This window comes from Uloborus diversus, chromosome 2 (genome assembly GCF_026930045.1).
Source record: "Uloborus diversus isolate 005 chromosome 2, Udiv.v.3.1, whole genome shotgun sequence".
Lineage (NCBI taxonomy): Eukaryota > Metazoa > Arthropoda > Arachnida > Araneae > Uloboridae > Uloborus > Uloborus diversus.
In genome coordinates, this window is record NC_072732.1 from 110,272,735 (window position 1) to 110,293,492 (window position 20,758).

The window sequence follows — 20,758 nt, forward strand, 5'->3', positions numbered from 1 at the left end:
ACATTGCAGTTCTTTCACTATGGCTGTGTTATTTGTTTGTAGCTGTTCAGTGGCATAGACGGTAGAACACATTGCTTCCACGCATTGAATCCCAGGTTCGAATTTTGGCGAGGGCATGGCTGTTTGATCGAGTACTCATCACTTCTTCTGATCCTTCTCTAGTGGTTCGGAGTCCACTGTAGGTCCTCCAGTGATCCATAGTGGCTGATCGCGCTCGACCAGATAAACTTGTAATGTGCATAAGAGGTTGGTGGTATGTGTTAAAATGATCTAAAAGAAGAAGGAAGGGAACCTCACTGGCCGAACGTTCTAAGCAGATTAGGATTGGAACATTTGATGGGCCAGGTTCGATTGCTGCCTTCGCTCCGGATATAGTTTGTCTTTACGCTGCAAATTTCTATTTGCAATCTCTGTATGTGCACTATGGGGAAATAAATCAGGCATTCAGAGTTAAAGTGGATCAAGTACATTTAAATTTATTCTACGGCTGTTTTGGAAATAATCCGCTATTTATAGCACGTGGTTAGTCAGGTTGTGGCTATGACGTCACTGATAATTTAACAGTCATGGTTACAGCGCGGTAGTTATAGTTCAGCAGCAGACGACGCTCCAATCAGAGTAAAACTTGAAACAGATCGGATCGGCCAAAAAATACCGCGTGATTTCTTTAACCACGTCGAGACGGCGGTGAGAAGAGTTGCAACCGGGTGGACCGCTTGAGAGAGACCTCAGCGTTTCCGAACGCTGGTATGTGACGTCACTGGTGCCACCGTTCCTTGTTTCCGAACGTACCCTAAGTCCACTTCAGAGGTATGAACTCCGCATTTACGAACATAATATTTCGTTGTCAAAATTCACTCCGTTCAGAGCTGAACTAAAATCAAAATAAACTTGGTTCACTTTCGCCCTGAATGCCTCCATTACAGTGGAATACTATATCCAAGGAAGGCGAAACACTTAAATTTGTAGTCCTCATCAAAATAAACCTGGGCAGTAAGCTCTGGGAGAAGAAGAAGGAGCAGGAAGTAAGGAAATTCAACTGTTTGAATTTTTGAACAACAAATTTTTAAACAATCGTTAAATTGCCTGTCCAGGAACTCTGAAAGATGTGTTATAGTAAAGCTTCCACATCGCGTTTAAACGCATCTTAAAGCATTCAAGAATGGAGCAAAGAATTCACCAAGTGCACGATTCGCCATTGAAAAATAAATACATTCAGTACAGGAAAATATCGGAATGGTCACGAGAATCTGAGGTAAGTTTTGCTATTTAATCACTTGTATCTTTTTTATCACGATTAGTTATTATTGATACTTTCAAGATTGAGTGCTTGTAAGAAAGAAGATTTTTCCAATATATTTGAACAAGAAGATTATTATCCCATTCAATAAACAAATAAATCGCGAAATCTTTTATAGTACTATTTTCGGTTGAAATAATTGCGTTTAATAAATGTATGGGCAACTGTTTCATAAAAAGTACAAATAATGTGCCTTCGTACTGGCCGTAGCTAGAAAAGAACCGTAATAAGGTATGTAATTCTCAAAAGAAGGGAGAATTTTTATCCATAATCATTCAAAATGATTTGGCAGTCATTCTAGAATTCATTAATTAAACTTCAGATCTGTTTGACATGTTATTGTTCTTATTTGAACAACAAGAAGTTCTGTCTAGAACTATACGAGCCTACTTTCCCGTATACCCATACTACTTTCTAATACCTGATCAACATTCTTAAAAATAGCTGAAATCGCAAATTGTTTCAAACATATTTTTTTAATATTTTAAGCTTATTTCTGGGAATAAAATATTCCTCACTCATCTAAAAAAATTAGATGCTTAAAAAATAAAAAACTTAATAAATAAAATAAAAAAATAAGAACAAATAATACAATTTTTTCCATTAATAAAAATCTTTAACAGCTTTCAAAACGAAAAAATAATAATTAAAATTAATAAGCTCATTAAAATAAATACATCATATAAAAAAAATCGTTTTTTTTTCCCTGTTGCCAGAAATAATTTTTTAAATGAATTAATGCACTTACCAAAATAAAAAAAAACGATAAAATGTCAACTTAAAGAAATACTTTTCATTGTCAAAAAAAAAATAATAATAATAATCGTCTGCGCATATCTTTATGAAGAAACATAAATGACTTCGAGTTTATTCCCCGAAAACTAAATACCTAAATTAAAACTTTAGCGTGAAAATAAAAAAAAAGTCATATCAAAAATAATTATTTCGCAGTTAAAACCATAGCTGCTGAGTCGGAGTCGGTGTCAATCTCATTTTGAGATAAAGGAGTCGGAGTCGAATATCCGAGAATCGGACTCGGTCATTTGTCCTCCGTGTATAAATTTTTGCCAAAGCTACGAAGTCAGAGTCGAAGTCGGGGAGTCGGAGTCCGATTAATTGTCGGGCACAGGAGTCGGAGTCGGAGTCAGGTGCCCCTAAATTCTCGGAGTCGGAGTCTGGAGTTTGGCGTCAAGAGCTGTTTCCAACAAAATTTGTTTGAAGTAAATCCGCCTTCAAGTACGGAATCTACATTGACTTTCAGTTTCCCCGTAGGCGCTAATGCTAAGGGATTTGAACTGTTCAAAATTGAACGGAAAATTGTTCAAATCAAAAAGATATTTTATATACAAGTTTTTCATCAAAAGCTTTTTCCTACAAAGTTTGTTTGAAGCAAATTCGCCTCACAGTTCGGAATTGCCTTGAATTTCCCCGTAGGCGCTAATGTTAAGTTTTTTTGAACTGGTCAAAATTGAACAAAAAATAGTTCAAATCAAAAAGTGAAATATGGGAATGATGTGTCCTCGCCGAGATCTTTCGAACAAACAAAAGTTTGTACGAATCGGACTATTCATTCAAAAGTTATTTGGGGGGGGGGGGGGGACAGATCGACAGACCGAAAGACATTTTTCCCCATCTCAATACCCTACTTTCCAATTTTTAATTTTTCGATATTTATTTAATTATTTTATTTATTTTTGACTTTTTTTTTGTCTTTCGCGATATTTTTAAGATGCATTAAGCCTTCTTTCATGCTTTTTTTCTTCTTTTTCTGACTTCTACTGGGAAAGGCTAAAAAATAAACTCACTTTTCAGTTTAAAAAAGTTAAAACAACTGAATAAATGTTTGAAATGTCATTAGTGTTTATATCCACCTTAACTATATACCACCTTAACTCCCACGCACAGAGGAATCTCGTTAATTCGAACACGCTTAAAACAAAATACTGTTAAGGTGAACTGTATTTGCGACACCTTTCCTGATGTTTGTTGTTTATTGTTGTTCGGATAAGATGAATCTATTTGAAAGTTCCCTTTGAGTGCGTTTTAACGAGGTTCAACTGTATTCAAATCATATTTAAGACCAAAAAAGTGTCATTCTTCATTTAAATGAAATTAATAGGACTTTTTAGCCAAAAAATTAAAATTAAAAAAATAAAATTTTAATGATTGGTAAAAGAATGCAAGTTTGTTCTCCATATTTCATTTTTATGCAAGTACATACTTTAACAGCTGGTTATTAATCCATATTTCGTTTTTACGAACAACAGTATAAAAAATCAAGCTTATTCTAGGCAACAGGTAGCTATTCTAGATCATCATCATCTTCTTCTTCAAGGATTAGACATACAGCCTGTTCCGGCTTCTTGGTCGCCCCACCGCTTCCTGGGCCTACCATGGTCTCGTTTGCCCCTTGGTCTGTAATAAAAGGCAGCTCTTTGAAGTTTCCCTCGTGCCATACGTCGAACATGGTCTTTCCAATCGTTACGATATTCCGTAATTTTTTCATTGAGACTGAATATCTGTAATTCCCTTCGAATAGATTCATTCCTTATTTTGTCTAGGATAGTGCAGTTCTTCAGTGATCGCAAATACTTCATCTCTGCTGCTTGAATTCTACTAGTTTCTTGACTGTTCAAAGTTCATGTTTCAGAGCCATATAGTAAGGTTTAGTGTGCAAATACAAGACTCTGCAGTCTTTTTGAAACGAAAATAAAATACTAAATGAGTACATCAATTCTTAACAGTTAGAATAGATACTAGTTTTCTTAACAGATTTGTAATTATTTTTTTTAACTAATTTGCATATAAATTTGGTATGTTTAACTATCACAGAAAGAAATATTGTGTCGTAATTATTGCATGGTTTGCATCGTATTAAAATCAAATTTGTCAGTAGCATGGATTCGTTAGTAACGTCTTCAGCATGGATGTTTCACTCCATGACAAATGGCTGATGAAAATTATTTATTAAAAAAATAATATTTAGCTCTGCTGACTACAGGTTTTCGGGACATTTTTGTGTAACAAGTTTTTAACCAAAAATTTTATTAAGAATAGAGTAACGACACCAGTAACAGACATGTTAAGACATCGCTCTTAGGCTAACTCAATTTTCTGAGCCTTTTAGTGCACTTAGACTTATAAAACTATTTTTCTCTCATGCAAGTACATCTCATCTAACGTTTGGCTTCCCGCTTTGAGGGGGCAGGGGGGAATTCGTGAAGCTGTGACAGTTTGTGACAAGGAAAGGAAGGGGGGTAACAAGAAGCATGACATCATGTATTTTTATTAGCATACTAGAAAATCGTCCATTAATATATGACGGGTGAAAATCGCTTCTACCTTTGACCGAAGTAATTGTCTGTTTGGTGATATTTTGATAGTTGACATTTTAATCCGAACTCCAGTGGATTAACCCTAAACTCCAGTAGATTAGCTTTCTTTGTTGACTACTTTTTCGTTTCTTTATTCTACTATAAGTCCAGTCTTACCAGTAAAACAGTTAAGTTACCGGATCAAGTTCAGCCTTGTCACAATAAAGCCTTTCCCTGCATGTTAAACATCACTAAAATATGTTATCAAATTATCATACCGTGGGGCGAGTTTCATTGTTGATGACGTCAGAAGCGTTACTCGATCACTAGCTATTATATATATGAGGACATGTTTATGAAAAAAAGCGTGACATGTGACACAGGGAGGGGAGTAAGGTAAATTGTGCACTTTGAGCACAATTTACCTTACCCAGAGTGTATAGTGGGGGGGGGGGGTGGAGGGGAAGGAGTGAAGAGGGGAGGGGGTGTCAAAAATATTGAAAAATGTGTCACATCTCTTATTATCTCTTATTTTAATAAAATTACTACAAATGATAAATATTGAGTTTTGAAAATAAAAATTACTTTACTCACATTGTGCAATTTGTAATAAAGCCCACAGGCATTACAGACTGGTTCACCATGGTTATTCCGCCTCCACAATGTGGTCGTTGTTGTTCCGCAGTTAGAACACGACAAACCTAAGCGTCGAGTAGCCGGCTGTTGGGGGACAAATATCAGTGTAAAAATAAGACAGACAGATAGAGAAATTGTTTTGATTAATTGTTTTTCAGAATAGATTTGATACGTTGTATCAAGCAACTCTTAACCCATATTTCAAGTTTTCAGACTTTACTTATGTTCAGGACTTAATTTCTACAAAACGGAGTGCAGGAGCGCCCTATAGTCCCCAAAACTAATTTTTAGCTTAAACATTATGTATTTCATTTAAAACGATAAAACTTGGTTTAATTTGAAAAGAAGTCCTGGAGCTCAGTTCCCATGAGCTCCTATGCAAATTAAGCCCTGGTTGTGATCAATATATATTATATTAATTAAATATTATACGCATTTGATTAGTTCCTGTTTGGGATTGCAATTTCGTAATACCGGTATTTGCTGAGGTAAAATACCGGCATTTTCGGTATTAGCTGAAAATAATTAGTTTAAATTATAGAACATTCAGTTTAACTTATTAAATATCTACTTATATTTCAAATGTAAATTTCTTTTTCCATGATACAGAACTAAAATCAATCAAAAATTGGCCTTCAAACGCACGAACATTATAGAAGATCATTAAACAAACGTAGCGGAAAGATTGCAAAATGATATTGTTATTACTAGATGGCGAGCTGAATCGCATTTTCGTGCACTTTTGTGCATCATACTTTTATTTTTTTCCATTTTATTTTGATCACTTTCCCTTTTGTGAAAGTTAATTTCAAGTGTAATTTTAAATGCATTTGTCCTGTTAACAATTTATTGTAACTATCAATTGCAGTAGTACTTTATGATTTTTTTAAAAATATTTCTCTCAACTGCACTAAATTTTGACAAAATGTTTTTCTTGTTAGCATAACAAATGGTAATTTGTTGTCACCAGAATTGGTTTGTTGTCTGTCTCGCCTTATATAGTGCCTTGAAAATTTCCATAGAGGTAACGCATAATAATTTGAAACATATTTTCAGATAGTATTCACATAATTATAACCATAAAGAGTTTTGAAAAGAAAGCGAAAAAGAATAAGGTAAACTAACAAGATCAAATTTAGTCAAGTTTATCGTAAATTTCAACCCAAAGGGCTACTAGTAAAAAGCAAAACACAAACAACTCCTGCTCAAGCAAGTTCAAGAGGAAATCATATTAATATTGGAAAAGTGTCGTTTTCAGGAAAGAAATTACAACTAGCTATAAATTAAAAACTTATAATAATGATACACACATTACAGAAGAAACACACACACACAAACGCAAAAGGATTTATCTAAAACTTACATAAGAGACCAAATTATTTGAAGATGAAGGATATCCCAGATACTTAGAGGAGGTGTATCGTGCATTGTTAACACTACCACCGACTTGCGTCAATTTAAAAAGAGTATTTTTAACTGTAGGAAAGTTGAGCGCTAAAATGAGTTCCATACTGAGACAATTCAATAGATGCGTTATGTTTTTTACTATTATTGATTTTTTATTATGACATATGTTCCTTCATTTTATATTGGTTCACAAAATGTTTTTATAAATAATACAATTTTTGTACAATGAAATGTGGCAACAAAAAAAAAAAAAAAAAAAAAAAAAAACGATCACTAACCCCGTGTTGAAAATGTTGCTCAAAATATCTCTTCAGGTTTCTTCCCAAAACCCGAAAAACTATTACGTACCGGTAACTAACGAATTTGTAATGGCTTCAAGTTCACTGTAAATGTAGCTATTTTGCCAATAGAGTCGTGCAGCAGGAAGACAAACATATCTCTCGCCCTCGAGAATAGAGGCACAGGTTCAAAAAAAAAAAAGAAGGGGGGAAAACAGTAGGACTCGACCGATGGTTCAACAATTTAGCCATCGGCATCGGCGGCCGATGCTAACTTGCAGGAAACATCGGCCCATCGGCCTTAAAAAACATCGAAAAGCCGATAGAATTGGCCGATGTTTTTGAAAAAGAAAGGACCTTTGCTGTTTTATTTTTTAGTACAAAGTAAAGGGAGTTATTGTTATTATATAAAATTGTTTACTTAAATTTCAGTATGAATTTCTATTTTAGTCACCCATAAAAGAGTTTTTAATACTGCATTCAGGTACCAAACAAGTTAATTATTGCGTTGTTTCTTGCAGCTGGATGTACGTATGCATCTCTCCTAAGTCATAACTCAAAAATGGTAAGCTGTAGAAGGATAAATTTTCGCATGTGGGGTGTGCGTACGTTCCAGTTGTGCACTTCCCTTTTTGTTTTCGCTCGGGTGTTCTGAAAAGCCTGTTTACTCATTTTTTGTGGCTATTTATTACTTATTTCAATGCAAAACTAATATAGCATCTCAGATCATGGAAACAAATATGAGATGGCGAAACCGGTTTTTGTGTCACTTTATTAGAGTCCCTTTGAACCGACGGCAATTTGTAATTTTTCGGTATTTGTTATATGAATCACAGTTATGCAGTCTTTTCTGTATCGCTTCGGCGGAGTTACAAGTTTGGGGCCCGTCGAAATACATTTTGGGGCCCTATTTCTCTATCACAGAAGTTGTAAAACATTTATCATAAGCATTTTTGTAACTCCTACGGTGCCCCTATGGTTATGGGGCCTCTCGCGCAATTGCAACATTTGCTATATTTTAATTCCGCCACTGCACGTCAAAACAAACTCGGGTGCAAGTTTTGAAAGGGTTTTTCTGCTGAATGTTTATGATTATTATGAACTCTATTTTTTACGACTATTTTTTGAATTTCCGACAACATTTGCGTGCCCCTCCTTCCACTCCCTATATTTCTGAAATTAAACTCTAGTTGTACTTCTGAGTTGTTTAAAACTTACACCGTTCATAAAATTAAAGATTTTTTTTTTCAAACTTTATCTATTGTTTAGAAAGAATTCAGAGCATTAATGTAAGAAATTGATTAAAGACGTTTTCAATGGTGACATAATTCGGAAATCAAAGGGACTTCTGAATTTTTTCTTCGGAAGTGCTGAAGTAGATTCAGAAACTCTTCCGAGGCGTTGGGGGTAGCGGTTCTGTACTAAAAAAATGAGGCCGAGGTTGGGGCCGAAGTGTGAGTTACTCCAAAATCAGAGGGTGATCCCCTAACCCTACCTCGTCGTTTCAAGCATTTTTTAAATATTTAGCGATTATTTATTTTGGTCAAGAAGTGTCATTTTGCGTATTTCTCATACTTGTTTCACTTATATTTCGTAATGCGCCGTCTTTTTTGCATCATTAATAGCAATCGAATTTTTTCTGTTGTAACTATTTTTATGTATTTATATAAAATCAATGAATAAGTTATTTTAGTTTTTTTATTAAAAGTTTCAAGGATTTTCTATTATGCAATTTTTTTAAATTTCAGAAAATTATTGTTAAATTGAAAAAATTAATTTGAACTTGTTTGTCAAGCTTCATAAAAGATTAAACAATCCAACTGCTCAATATTGTGCAAACATCAGATCACGTAGTATATGTATTCAGTTATTAACTTGGTGTAAATATTGAGTTTTTTTTTATTGTAGTTGCATTTTAAGAATCTCGCTCTTTTCATGGCTACTTCTTTTTCCAGCAAAATTTATGTCACTGTTATAGGATTTTTTGAAAAATGCAAACTTTTCTATTCATAAATTTTAAATAAGTATAAAAATATTCCTGTTTCATAGTTTTATTCTTAATTTTTTTTGAATGATTAAACAACATAATTTAATGTTTTTAATTATGTTTAATGTACCTAAATCCATACATTATTACAATATTACAGAAATCTTAGCTATATGTTCAATTTTAAAAAAAGACAAATCAATTGGTTACTCAACAGTCTCTCTTTTTTTTTTTTTTTTTTTGCTGTTGTTCTTTCTTTTTAATCACAGCAGTCAAAAAAGGAGAAGTACAACTACACCCTATACAGATTGTACGTAGTACGATCCAAAAGTTCGAGAACCAGCTGTATAAAACCTTACCCAGAATAGTTCACATTACCGAAGCACATCCACCTTCAAAAGGTCGTCTTGTGACTGTGTACTTCTGCCAGTGTTCATATAACTTTTGGAAACACTCCTGGAAACATTTTTCGCTACCTTCTATGATGCATCTTTATCTTCTCCTCACGGAAGAAAGCGGCGCGCCTTTTTTTTTTTTTTTGCTGGGAACAGGTAAAAATCACACGGAACTAAGTCCGACGAAACGTTATGTTATTTGTTTGTCATATCAGAGTATTGACCAATCGAAACGTTCATCCTCAACATGAAAGTCGCCTTCTTCCCCACGATGAAGTTAAAAGCAGCAGCGCAAGAGGCCTTACAGGAGGGTACGAAAAATGTCTTCCAGGAGTGCTTCTAAAAGCTATACGAACGTTGGCAGGAGTGCATGGTCGTTCAAGCTGACTATTTTGTAGATAGATGTGCTTCAGCAATGTGAACTATTCAGGGTAAGGTTTTATAGAATTTGTCCTCGAACTTTTAGATCATACTACCTACATACGTATGAGTTTTCAACTTACTATTTCATAACGTTTTTGAGGGACGCAAGTTTACGCGCATGAAGACATCACAAGAGTATATGTATAAATATGGTGATCGTAAAATAGAAATTTAAGTCGAAATCTAATTTTTTTTGTGTTTACAATTCCTTATTCGTAAAAAGGAAGTAAAGTGAAATGAATCAATGATACTTTAAATCCCTGACAATCTCATCAATTTATTTCTGTTTGATTTTTTTTTTCTTTTTCTTTTTTTTTTTTGCCATCGGCCAACGGCATCGGCCATCGGCAATCGGCCATTTGGAGGAAAACAATCGGCCATCGGCCATCTTTGAACAATCGTTCAACAATCGGCATCGGCCCATCGGCCAAAAAATGCCATCGGTCGAGCCCTAGAAAACAGCGGGGGAGAAAATGAAGGTTTTACCTAACACTATTTTGCTACTTTTAACTGATTTATTCTCTAATGGTTTTTGAAAATGTTTACTCGTTGGATTTTGCGGTCTAGTCTAAATTAATATTGCGTACTAGAAGTTCGAAAGATCTTCCAAATTTTGAAAGCTGTGTTCCTATTGGTTATTAATCTGGGAGCAAATGGTTTCCCATGTGATTTTTGTGATACAAAATACGGGAGCTAGTGTTTCTGAAAGGTATTGGCACGAGGAAAATGAATTTGGATGTTGCCAATCCCGAAAATGGTGCAGGGTGGCAGGGGGCGGTTAAAACTGCGCTGGGGGGAGGAGGCAAGTAGTTTTCCGCTAAATGCTTGTGATATAAGAATGTGAATTAGTTTTTCTGAAAGGTATTGGCACGAGGAAAAGGAATTTGGATGCTGCTACGTCCGAAAATGCTGCAGTGAGCAGGAGGGGGGATGGATTATAACTTCGCTGGGGGGCAAGTGGTTTTCCGTTCAATTTTTGTGATACAATTTTGGGAGTTAGTTTTTCTGAAAGGTATTGGCACGAGGAAAACGGTTTTTGATGTTGCTACTCCCAAAAGTGCTTCAGGGGGGCAATAACAGCAGATATAAAACAGTTATGTATTTAACATTTCTCGGTTTACACAAGTTTTCAAAACTTAAAAAATGCTTAATTCCACTACTAGCATTATTATAATTCATAAACATACGAATTAAATTGCAGACACGAGTCTCGGAGCTATTAAGAGCTGCTTTTTCATTGTAAAAGATGTGAGTTTAAGAATGAAAATTCATCTGTCTGAGGATGATCTTTACATTGATAAGGGGTTCCAGGAAACCAAACCCATCATCTAAGCAAAAAATTGAGTGGGAGACCTCCCCCCTCCAATAAAAGAAATGCAAATTCGCATTTGTGTACTTGATCGTTTTCCCAATATATTCCCACATCCGTATTAAATATGTAATCCCTTAACTCAGGTCCGTCATGTGGGGATCAGGGGGGGGGGGTCAACTGCCCCCCTGACATTGAACATTTATTTTTTGTACATATAAGTAGGCATTATTTTTCGATTGGGGGGGGGGGGGGTAGAGGAGATTCAATTGAAAGATTATTTGTATCTCTAAACAAGCAAATTCTTCATAATTTATGCGCCTGCAACGATTTTTCACATCTTAAAACCCTTCTAAAGGATGCTTATATGCAATAACGAATGTGTTGCAATAATATAAACCATTGATATTTAACGTGAAGCCGTTCAGTTGTAAGTGGCCTGGAATAAGGTATCCTATTTTTTAAGTTCCGAACATGAGCGAAATATATTTAATCTGTATTCAGCCAAATGATAATATGATGAAAAATAAACCTATTAGTTGCTTATTTGCGACTTTTTTTTTTTTTTTTTGTAGAGGTGTTTCTTTCGGCTGCAGAGTATAAAAAATATTTTTGAACGAAACAAAACATTTAGTGAAACTGTGACTCTTTTTTTATTATGCCAACGTTATAAATTGCAGGTAAAATAACAGAAAAACTACATATTTTCCGTTACAACAGTGGTGTGAAGTAGCGCGCTACAAGTAGCGACGCTACTGTAGTAACTACATTTTTGAGTAGTTTGTAGTGTAGCGAACTACTTTTAAAAAAATGTAGTGTAGTGAGTAGTTAACTGCAAAAAAAAGTAGTTTGTAGCGATTTCTGGAAACTACTTTTAAATAAACTGGAAAAAAAATCAAGGTTCAAACGAATTTGACTGGCGCAAATTTTACACAAGTACATCAGCGGATGCAATGAGAAATAAGACTCGTAAAAATACGAGCTGACCTCAGGCATTTCATTTTGACGCCATACGTTCTATCTGTTTGACGCCATTAGTTTATTTGCCGTCGTAATTTTCATTTTTCACCAATATTTATATTGAAAAAAGCACTTATTTTCGCGAAAATGAAGATATCGGTGATTTCGCGAGTTGAAAATTTGGGGAATTTTGTATGAACAGACCAAAGATTGAAAAACAAAAATATTTTAGCGAGGCTTAAATATTCGACAGTATTCACCAAATAAAAAGAAGCTACTGAAACTGTTATAGAAAAGGATGAAATTGAACTGTTCTGGAGGACTTGCAATAAATACGAGCATTACAGTGTGTGAGAATATGATAACGGACATTTTTCTTGGTGTCTTCTGATGAGCTGATTTATAAATCTGTTTTTGTTCAATCCTGTTACGGTGTGTGTGTGTGTGTGTATTGGGATCCCCCCCCCCCCCCGCCAAAAAAATGAAAGTTGACTTTTCAAGTCGCACACTCTCTTATATTTAATCCTTTTACGTCAAAAAAAAAAAAAAAATCATATTATTTGAACAACGGCAACAAGTGCCGATCATGTCTGAAAAAGTGAACCAGCACTTGTGTAATGCTAGGCCAAATTAAAACAGAATGTTTTTTTAGAAACTCGATATTTCTGTTGGTAAAACGTTGCTCCTATACTCCACATATGCAACACAAAAACATTTATTCAAATTAAAAACCATTTAGATATCCCACACGTGGTCTGACATTTATAATTTTCTTCAAAAAATTAAGTTTTTTATACATATTTTCAGAAATTTAAAATTTTACGAAATTATCAACCTGAAAAATATAAACAGTAAAGTAGAAAAGTAGGTAATTAGCGTTAAATAGAAATTTTTGTTTTCCTGCAATTTTAAGGCTCCCACATAGTACTCAAAGATATGGATTTTTTCCAGGTTTAGTTAAATTTTCCATTTAAAATATATTATTTTTTTATTATTCGTTTGTAATTGTTGATCTGTAAATGTGTTCGCCAGTAATTTTTAAACTTGCTCTATTCTATATAAATTTATATGTAATTTTTTAAAAGATAACTGAAAAAAAAATCACTTTTTTAAATAAAATTATAAATTTTAGGTCAAGTGTGGCATATCTAAATGTTTTTTAATTTGAATAAATGTTCTTGTAATATACGTGGGGTGTTGGGTACAGGGGCAATGTTTTATTAACAGAAATTTCGAGCTTCTAAATTTTTTTTTTTTTTCGATTTGGCCCAGCATACAAGTACTGTTTTACACTTTCAGGTGCAAGTCGGCACGGGTTGCCGTTGTGCAAATTTTATGAAACTTTTCTTCACAATTGTTTTGACATAAGAAGAAAAATACAAGAGTGTACGCGACTTGAAAAATCGACTTTCGTTTTTTGAGGGACAACCTATTGTGTATGCTTTTTATTTACTTATTTTTCGGAAAGTAGCGAAGTAGCGACTACATTTCAAAAGTAGTTTGTAGTTGCTACATTTTGAAAAAAGTAGTTGTAGTTGTAGTTAACTACATTTGTAACAAAGTAGTTGTAGTTGTAGTTCGCTACAAAAAAAAATGTAGTTTTTCCAATCACTGGTTACAACCATGTGCTACTAAAACAGTTAAATAAAAACAAGAATGTGGAACTATATTTGCAGATATCAACAGATAGGCACTTAGTTAACAATGTTTGAAAGAAAATATACATTTAAATTAACCATTAAAATAAGTTTTTTACATGCTAAACCGTTTCAGAAGAATATTGCTATCAAGAATTTTGAAGAATAAGTCAGAAAAGCAATACTAATAAATAATACCAATTAAAACTATTTTTCACTGTCAGATTCGTAGGAACTGTTATCCCCTTTCCAGTTAAAACAGTATTTTGAATCGTCCAGATCTAAACATTCAGCACGGAAATTCGCTGCGTCTGCATTTGCATAAAAGTGTTGAGTATTTACTTTTTTTGCCATGGGCATTTTACCAGTTCTAAAATCGCCAAATTTACAATTTTTTTTTTAACCGGTGGGGAAGAGGGGAGTTTCTCCCCTTTTTTTTCACCTAAATGATGGACTGGATAACCAGGTACCCCTTATCAATGTAAAGATCATCCTCAGATAGATGAATTTTCATTCATAAACTCGCATTCTTTACATTGAAAAAGGAGCTCTAAATAGCTCTGAAATACGTGTCTGCAACTTACTTAGGATATTTATGCATTATAATGTTGTTATTAGTGGATTTAAGCATTTTCACTTAGAAAACTTGTTGTAAACCGAGAAATGTTGAATTTATAACTGTTTTATGTTTGCAGTTATAACCCCACTCCTGCAGCATTTTCAACATCCAAGTTTGTTTTTCTCGTGCCAATACCTTTCAGAAAAACTAACTCCCATAATTGTATCACAAAATTTGAACGGAAAACCACTTATCCCCCAGCGAAGTTATAATCCATCCCCCCTCGGCCCCCTGCAGCATTTTCGGGCGTAGCAGCATCCAAATTCCTTTTCCTCGTGCCAATACGTTTCAGAAAAACTTACTCTCATAATTGTATCAAAAAAATCGCACGGGAGCTAAAATTTGACCGTTTGCTCCTCCACTATATATCTTAGACTTCAGTGGCGGATCTACAGGAGGGGTGGTCGGCGATTCCCCCTAAAGGTTTGTAAATTCGAAAAATTTGCGGTAAAAGACAACCAAACCTTCCTTGGGAGAGTCCTTGAACTCCCTCTCTCCGATTTCATCGAAGATAGTCAAAAACTTTGAATTTTCGGAGCTTTAATTTCAAAAAAATCGCCGGGGAAGATTCCTTGAATCCCATTCCTTTACCTGATGTTATCAAAGTCATCCTGCAATTACGTTTTAAAGACTGCAATTTCAAAAAACCTCCTCGGGAGGACTACAAAACCTCACCTTTTCTTAACGTGACAAAAACATCTTAAACTATGTTTTTGCAACTTTAATATCAATATGTTTTAAAAGGAAAGTTTTGAACCTCGTGCCTTCGTCTAGCCTACGTCTTTAAAGAGGGTTTCCAATTGCGCTTCAGAAGTTTCAATTTCGAAAAGTTGAGAGAGAGCTCCGAACCCCACAAAACTTTTAGCGCTACCTAAGATGGCAAATTTTCAAGACCCCAATTTCGAAAGATTTTCGGTGGAAAGTTCCAAACCCTGTTCCATCTCCAACGTCATAAAAGATGGCATACAACTGTTTTTTCGGGACTTCAATTTCGAAAAATTTACGGATAGGAGCCCCTCTCACCCCTTCCGCTCAAGTTCTTTACTCACACTTCAGCATCATTCAAAGATCGTCTAAAACTGCATTTTTTGAATTTCTACATCGACACAATTCTGGGAAAAAGTTCTGAACCCCATGTCTTGTGCTACAACATCAATGATGGACTACTGCCTACAAATGCGTTTTTAGCACTTCAATTCCGAAAATTTTTCCGAGGGAAAGCTGCCGAACCCCTTTGTTTTTAGCATCATTAAAAATCTCTAAAGATGCGTTTTTGGAGTTCAAATATCTAAAAACGGCTTAGGAGAATTCCTGAATCTCATCCTTTCCATTCAAGACATCAAAGATGGCAAACAACTGTATTTTCGAAAATTATATCCTTAAATTTCAAAACGTTTTCAGAGAGGGACCTCCAAACCTCCTTTCCTCCTATTATCCACCATAACGCGTTTAAAAATGAGTTTCTAACAAAAATTTCGGGGAGAGCCTGCAAACACGCCTACTTTTGAGCAATAGTTCAATCAACAAACAAATCCAACTACTTATTTATTGAAGAACTAAATGACTACTGAAAATACTTAACGAGTCCTCAAACGAATTAAAAGTTGAAGGGTTAATTTTAGTTAATTCATCTACAATATGTACTAAAAGAAATTCTTTCTTTCTTTTTTTTTTTTTTTTTTTTGTCTTTTTATCGATTTCCAATTTTTTATTCTTGGTACTCGAAACAATTTTAACTTTCATTTAAACTCTTTGAAGCACGTACATTATTCAGAAGGAAAAAAAATCATTCTTTAGTTCTTTCACTTGATTTTTTGTATTAATCCCCCCCCCCCCTCATAACTCATTAGTCATTCGTCACTCCCAAAAGGATCGTCTGGATCCGCCACTGTTAGGATTGCAGACGTCCCGGTTTCCGAACAAAATCCCGTCGTCCTGGCCGGTTATTTCATGTCCAATAAAAGATAAATTTGATTACAATGACGAAAAAAGTCTGAAAATAATTAAAGATGGATTATCTAGGGGATAACTACTTTGTCATTCGCAACATTAACTAGTAAAATAATTATCAGATTTGGCTTTTGAGGATTTTTCCAACAAGATTAAAATTAATCAAGACTAGCTAATGAAAAGTACGCGTCAATATTGTTCAAATTTTTATTCCTCATTCAAATTGTCTCTCCTTAGTCCTTACTAAAGTAACTTACAACTATTAACGTGTAAGAAATGAAAATTTTATATTTGTCTGGTTGTGTCATTTTATATTATCCCTGGTTTAGGTTCACAAATAATTAGTAACCATTTACTCATAGCGTTGGAACTACTTCTAAAACACTTTAAAAGAAAGCTAAGGTTACTTCTGAGTACTGAACCACGTGGTTCAACTAATAACGAATTTGCAATGCTTTTAAAGTCCTCCGTAAATGTAGCTTTTTTACCAATAGTGTCGTGAGGCAGGAAGACGAACATAACTCTCACCGACGTGAATAGAGGCACGAGTCCAAAAAAAGAGGGGGGGGGGCAGCAGTGAGAAAAATGAATGTTTGGCTTTCCATTATTTCGCTACTTTGATGTTTTCCCGTTGCTTTTGTGGTTTAATCTCCAAACTAATATTGTGTGTGTGTGCACAGTTTAAATCAGAGAGACTTTCTCCAAAGTTTTGAAATTTTAAAGTTGTGTTACTGTTGATTATATCGGGTGCAGTAATGCGTCAGCACACACAAGTTATGTAAACTAGTGTGATGTGGGCGTTTTTTGACATTTATCTGGCTCAATGATTGGTGTGAGCACTAGCGCAACCAGAAATACCTACTAGAGGGGGTTTTTTTGATGAAAAATACCTTCCAGAGGGTTTTTTTTTTTTTTTTTTTTGATGAAAAATGCCTTCTGGGGGGGTGGTGGTTTGGATCAAAAATACCTTCTGACCTTTTCATATGTATAAACTACTGTATTAGAATTTGCATTTATGTTTAAACTAATGGTTCGGGGGGGGGGGGGGGGGTTCACCCCAAAACTTCCCTTTCGCTGAGCCACTGGGTGTGAGGGGTGATTTGCAAGATCATGAGTTGATCAAATTTATGTGCACAAACTGCGCAATAATGCAACATTTCGGATTTGGCACCTTTGCTCATGTTCCATGCGCGTTGTAGGTATTTTTTTAGGCCTATTTCATAATTGGATTCCAACATATAGACACATTTTGGTTGACAATAGGGAACCATAAAATAGAAAAACCATAGACTTTGTGGTGGGGGGGGGGGAGTAATTTCCAAAACTCCTCCTCGTAGCCTTGCAACCCTGTCACTAAAATACATATGAGATGTATCTTAAACATACGTACGAGGCGTCTTTGGGGTTTCGAGAGAGGCCTGTTGACTCCATTCATGCGATGATACAATCCACAGGCGTTGCATAAATAATGTCCCGTGCCGTCTCTCCTCCACAAGGGAGTTGAGACTGCTCCGCAGTTGACACATTCTCTTCCTTCTCCGAATGAATAATCATTTCCAACGCAGTCCAGCTCTGCAGAGAAAAGAAAATTATAGAAATTTAAGCTAAATATGAAAAAATCAGTAGTAGTAGACACAGAGGCACCAACGTTTGACACTTATAAAGAAGAAATATAATAACAAGAGAATTTTTTTTAAAAAATGTACAAAAACTACAATGCTGTAAAATGGTGTTTAAATTTCCAATGCTTGGTTCATTCCCAGCTAATTTTTGACGCTTCTGTTTCTCTTGTTAATTACATTTTTCTTTCAGTGTCCACTACTAATGCGGGTGTTGGCTATTGGAGGTTCTAACTTAGTTAAAGGATAGCGAATTACATGAATTTTATTTCAAACTAATGGTACCCGCACGGCTTTGCCCGTAGTTAAAAATTAAAAGGTCATTTGGTTCGCCTGTATATTTACAAGTAATGAATGTTGAATTTCTCGCTAATTTGCTATTTTAATTTGCTCGCCCCTGTTATGGTTTCACGTTATGATAATTTGGTAATTTACTCGTTGTGATAATTTACTCGGAAAAATGTTCTTAAAATTGGAATAGAAAAGAACAAAATCGAATTTTCGAACAATCGCTTCGAGGTGCACACCCCCATGCTACAAACTAATTCTGTGCCGAATTTCATGAAAATCGGCCGAACGGTCTAGGCGCTATACGCGTCACAGAGGTCCAGACATCCCGTCAACTTTATTATTAGTAAATAATGCTCATTTACTTTGCAATTTCATGGAAATAAATCTTTTGTATATTTATAATTTGACCCACTGTTTATATTTATTTATTTCATTTATATTCTCTATAAGCTACTCTGCTTTATTTTATCGTGCATTCCAACAAAAAAGGTGTTTTCTATTTTTTTCTTGAACCGTATTTCAAGTAAAATATTTTTTTAAAAAATACAGTGCAAAAATGAGGACAAAGTATAAAAACCTCTTTTGCATCGAGACAAACTGCGTTTGGAAGCTCCAACAATAAATCAGCATGCACTAAAAAAGGGGAGCGGAATGTTCGAACGTCACCAAAACGGAAGTCAGGCGGCTCCTCAGAAAATTCTTCGAAACTGACATCTTTAAAAAAAAAATTAAAAAAAAAACAGTTTCTAAAAACAAAATTTTAATCTATTCAAGGTGACGTTAAGGAAAGAAATCTGAAGGCCCTTAATCAGAAATTTTTGGTAACTAAAATTTTAAAAACATGTTTTGGGCGATCTTTGAAGAAATTAGAAGACTGATGAATGTTCATGGAATGTCTCCGAAGATTTTGAAGTTATAAGTCCTAAAAATAATTTTTTAGACTCTATTCGTAGACGTTCAGGGAAGACATGAGAGAATCAGGAACTCTTCCCCAAAACACATATCAGGACGTTGAACAAGAGGGGGAAAGGGAGGTTCTATTTTGGATATTGCTTGAAATTGAAGATCCAAAACGCAATTTGTGTTATGCTTATTTGGTCAAAGGAAAATGGGCTCCAGAATTTTTTTCGACATTGAAGTCTAGGGAATGCAGTTTAAAGTTATCTTCGGTAATATAAATAATAGGAAGGATCATGGGCACCGAAGGTCATTTCCCCGGAATTTTCGCAAAATTAAAGGCCGAAATGAGCATTTTCAGGCTCTCGTTGGTCTCAAAGGGTGGGTGTATGAATTCCTTTTGGGTCTCCTCCGCACTTCAGTTTGCCTCTCTCAAATCGAACCACCTAAAGCACGAATTCCAGCTTGCCCCACTCCTTAAATCTCGCGCGGTCCAAGGTTAGCAATATTTTGCGTCTTTTCCCCTTTGGATTAAGTTTAAACATTTGGGGAGATTGTTGTACCTTGACCATGGTGTACCTTGCACCATGCACTCTAATCAGCTGGCGCTTTTACCTAGTGAGGAATCACGGCACTATGTCAGCCATGACAGTCTCTCCACCTGCCAGAGTGAGTTGTAGGTTGAAACTCCAGCTTTCATGCGGACAGTGATTGTTTTGTGCAAACAAAAGTAAATAATTCCAGTGTTACTTAAATGAAATTGGACCCAACTGATTGACAATTATATCTATTGCCTATCTCTCGGTAAGTTTATTCAACATTTACTCTTTACTTTTTATGTAGCTGTTAGGTTAGGGCAGCCACTTTTGTATAAACATGCACCCTCGTGTACCCTGAGACCAAGCTCCACCTTGTACCTTGAACCACTGGATCAAGGTACAATAGGTACAATTGGTTGTAAAGATTGTTTTTTTTTAGGTAGGATTTCATCATGCCTCGAAGTAAAACTGGAATCAAAAGGATCCAGTAGATGTTGAGGCATTGCAAAATGCTATTGAAGCAGTAAGAAGTAATGATCCTGACAAAAAAAAGACTTTTAGAGAGGCCGAAAAAGTATTCAAAGTGAGTAGGCCAACCATTACTAGGCATTTAAAACAGTTGAATGAAAGTGGGTCCAATAAACTTGAATACAACGTAAGTTATGCAGTTAAGCAAGTTAAGGCTCCTATATATACGAGCCGACACATCAACTTAAGATTAGCCATTTTGGATCGGAGCGCGTGTTTGAAGGGTTGTCTTTTCTAGCGATTTATCGCGTTTTGTGACTGTTCACGGTGAGCAGTTATTAGCGGCACGTGAATTGTTTATTTAAGAAAATATTACTGTGCTGATAAAAAAAATTGCATCACCCTCACATTTTCACAACAATGGGATTACGTGAGAAGTTTTGGTCGAACGATGAATGTATGTGAAATTCTGCAAAACTTATGAAATAAACATTTAACAGCAGGAATCCGATAATTGTAACACGAGCATCATGTATCATGCACCAAATTACATAAAATTTGTGAAAAATATACAAAAATAGAAAAATATTTTTTTATAATGGGTCATTCCATAGTGACTAACGTAACATTCGCAGCTGATTTTCAAACTCTTTTGACTTACACCGGGAGTAAAAATGAATGTGTTTTGGTTTAATATGCAGATTTAAAATGTACAAGGTGACTATTTTT

General features: G+C 35.1%; 1 protein-coding gene across 1 annotated transcript in view; it reads right to left on the bottom strand.

Moving 5' to 3' along the window:
• The window catches only part of LOC129217232 (transcription factor GATA-4-like), a 111,628-nt gene that overhangs the window by 13,156 nt on the left and 77,714 nt on the right, over positions 1-20,758 (bottom strand). The window contains exons 3-4 of the mRNA XM_054851506.1: positions 17,606-17,787; positions 5,209-5,334 (exon numbers count right to left, since the gene is read on the bottom strand). Of these exons, the coding sequence (XP_054707481.1) occupies positions 5,209-5,334; positions 17,606-17,787 (308 nt within the window). The remainder of the gene's footprint in view (positions 1-5,208; positions 5,335-17,605; positions 17,788-20,758) is intronic.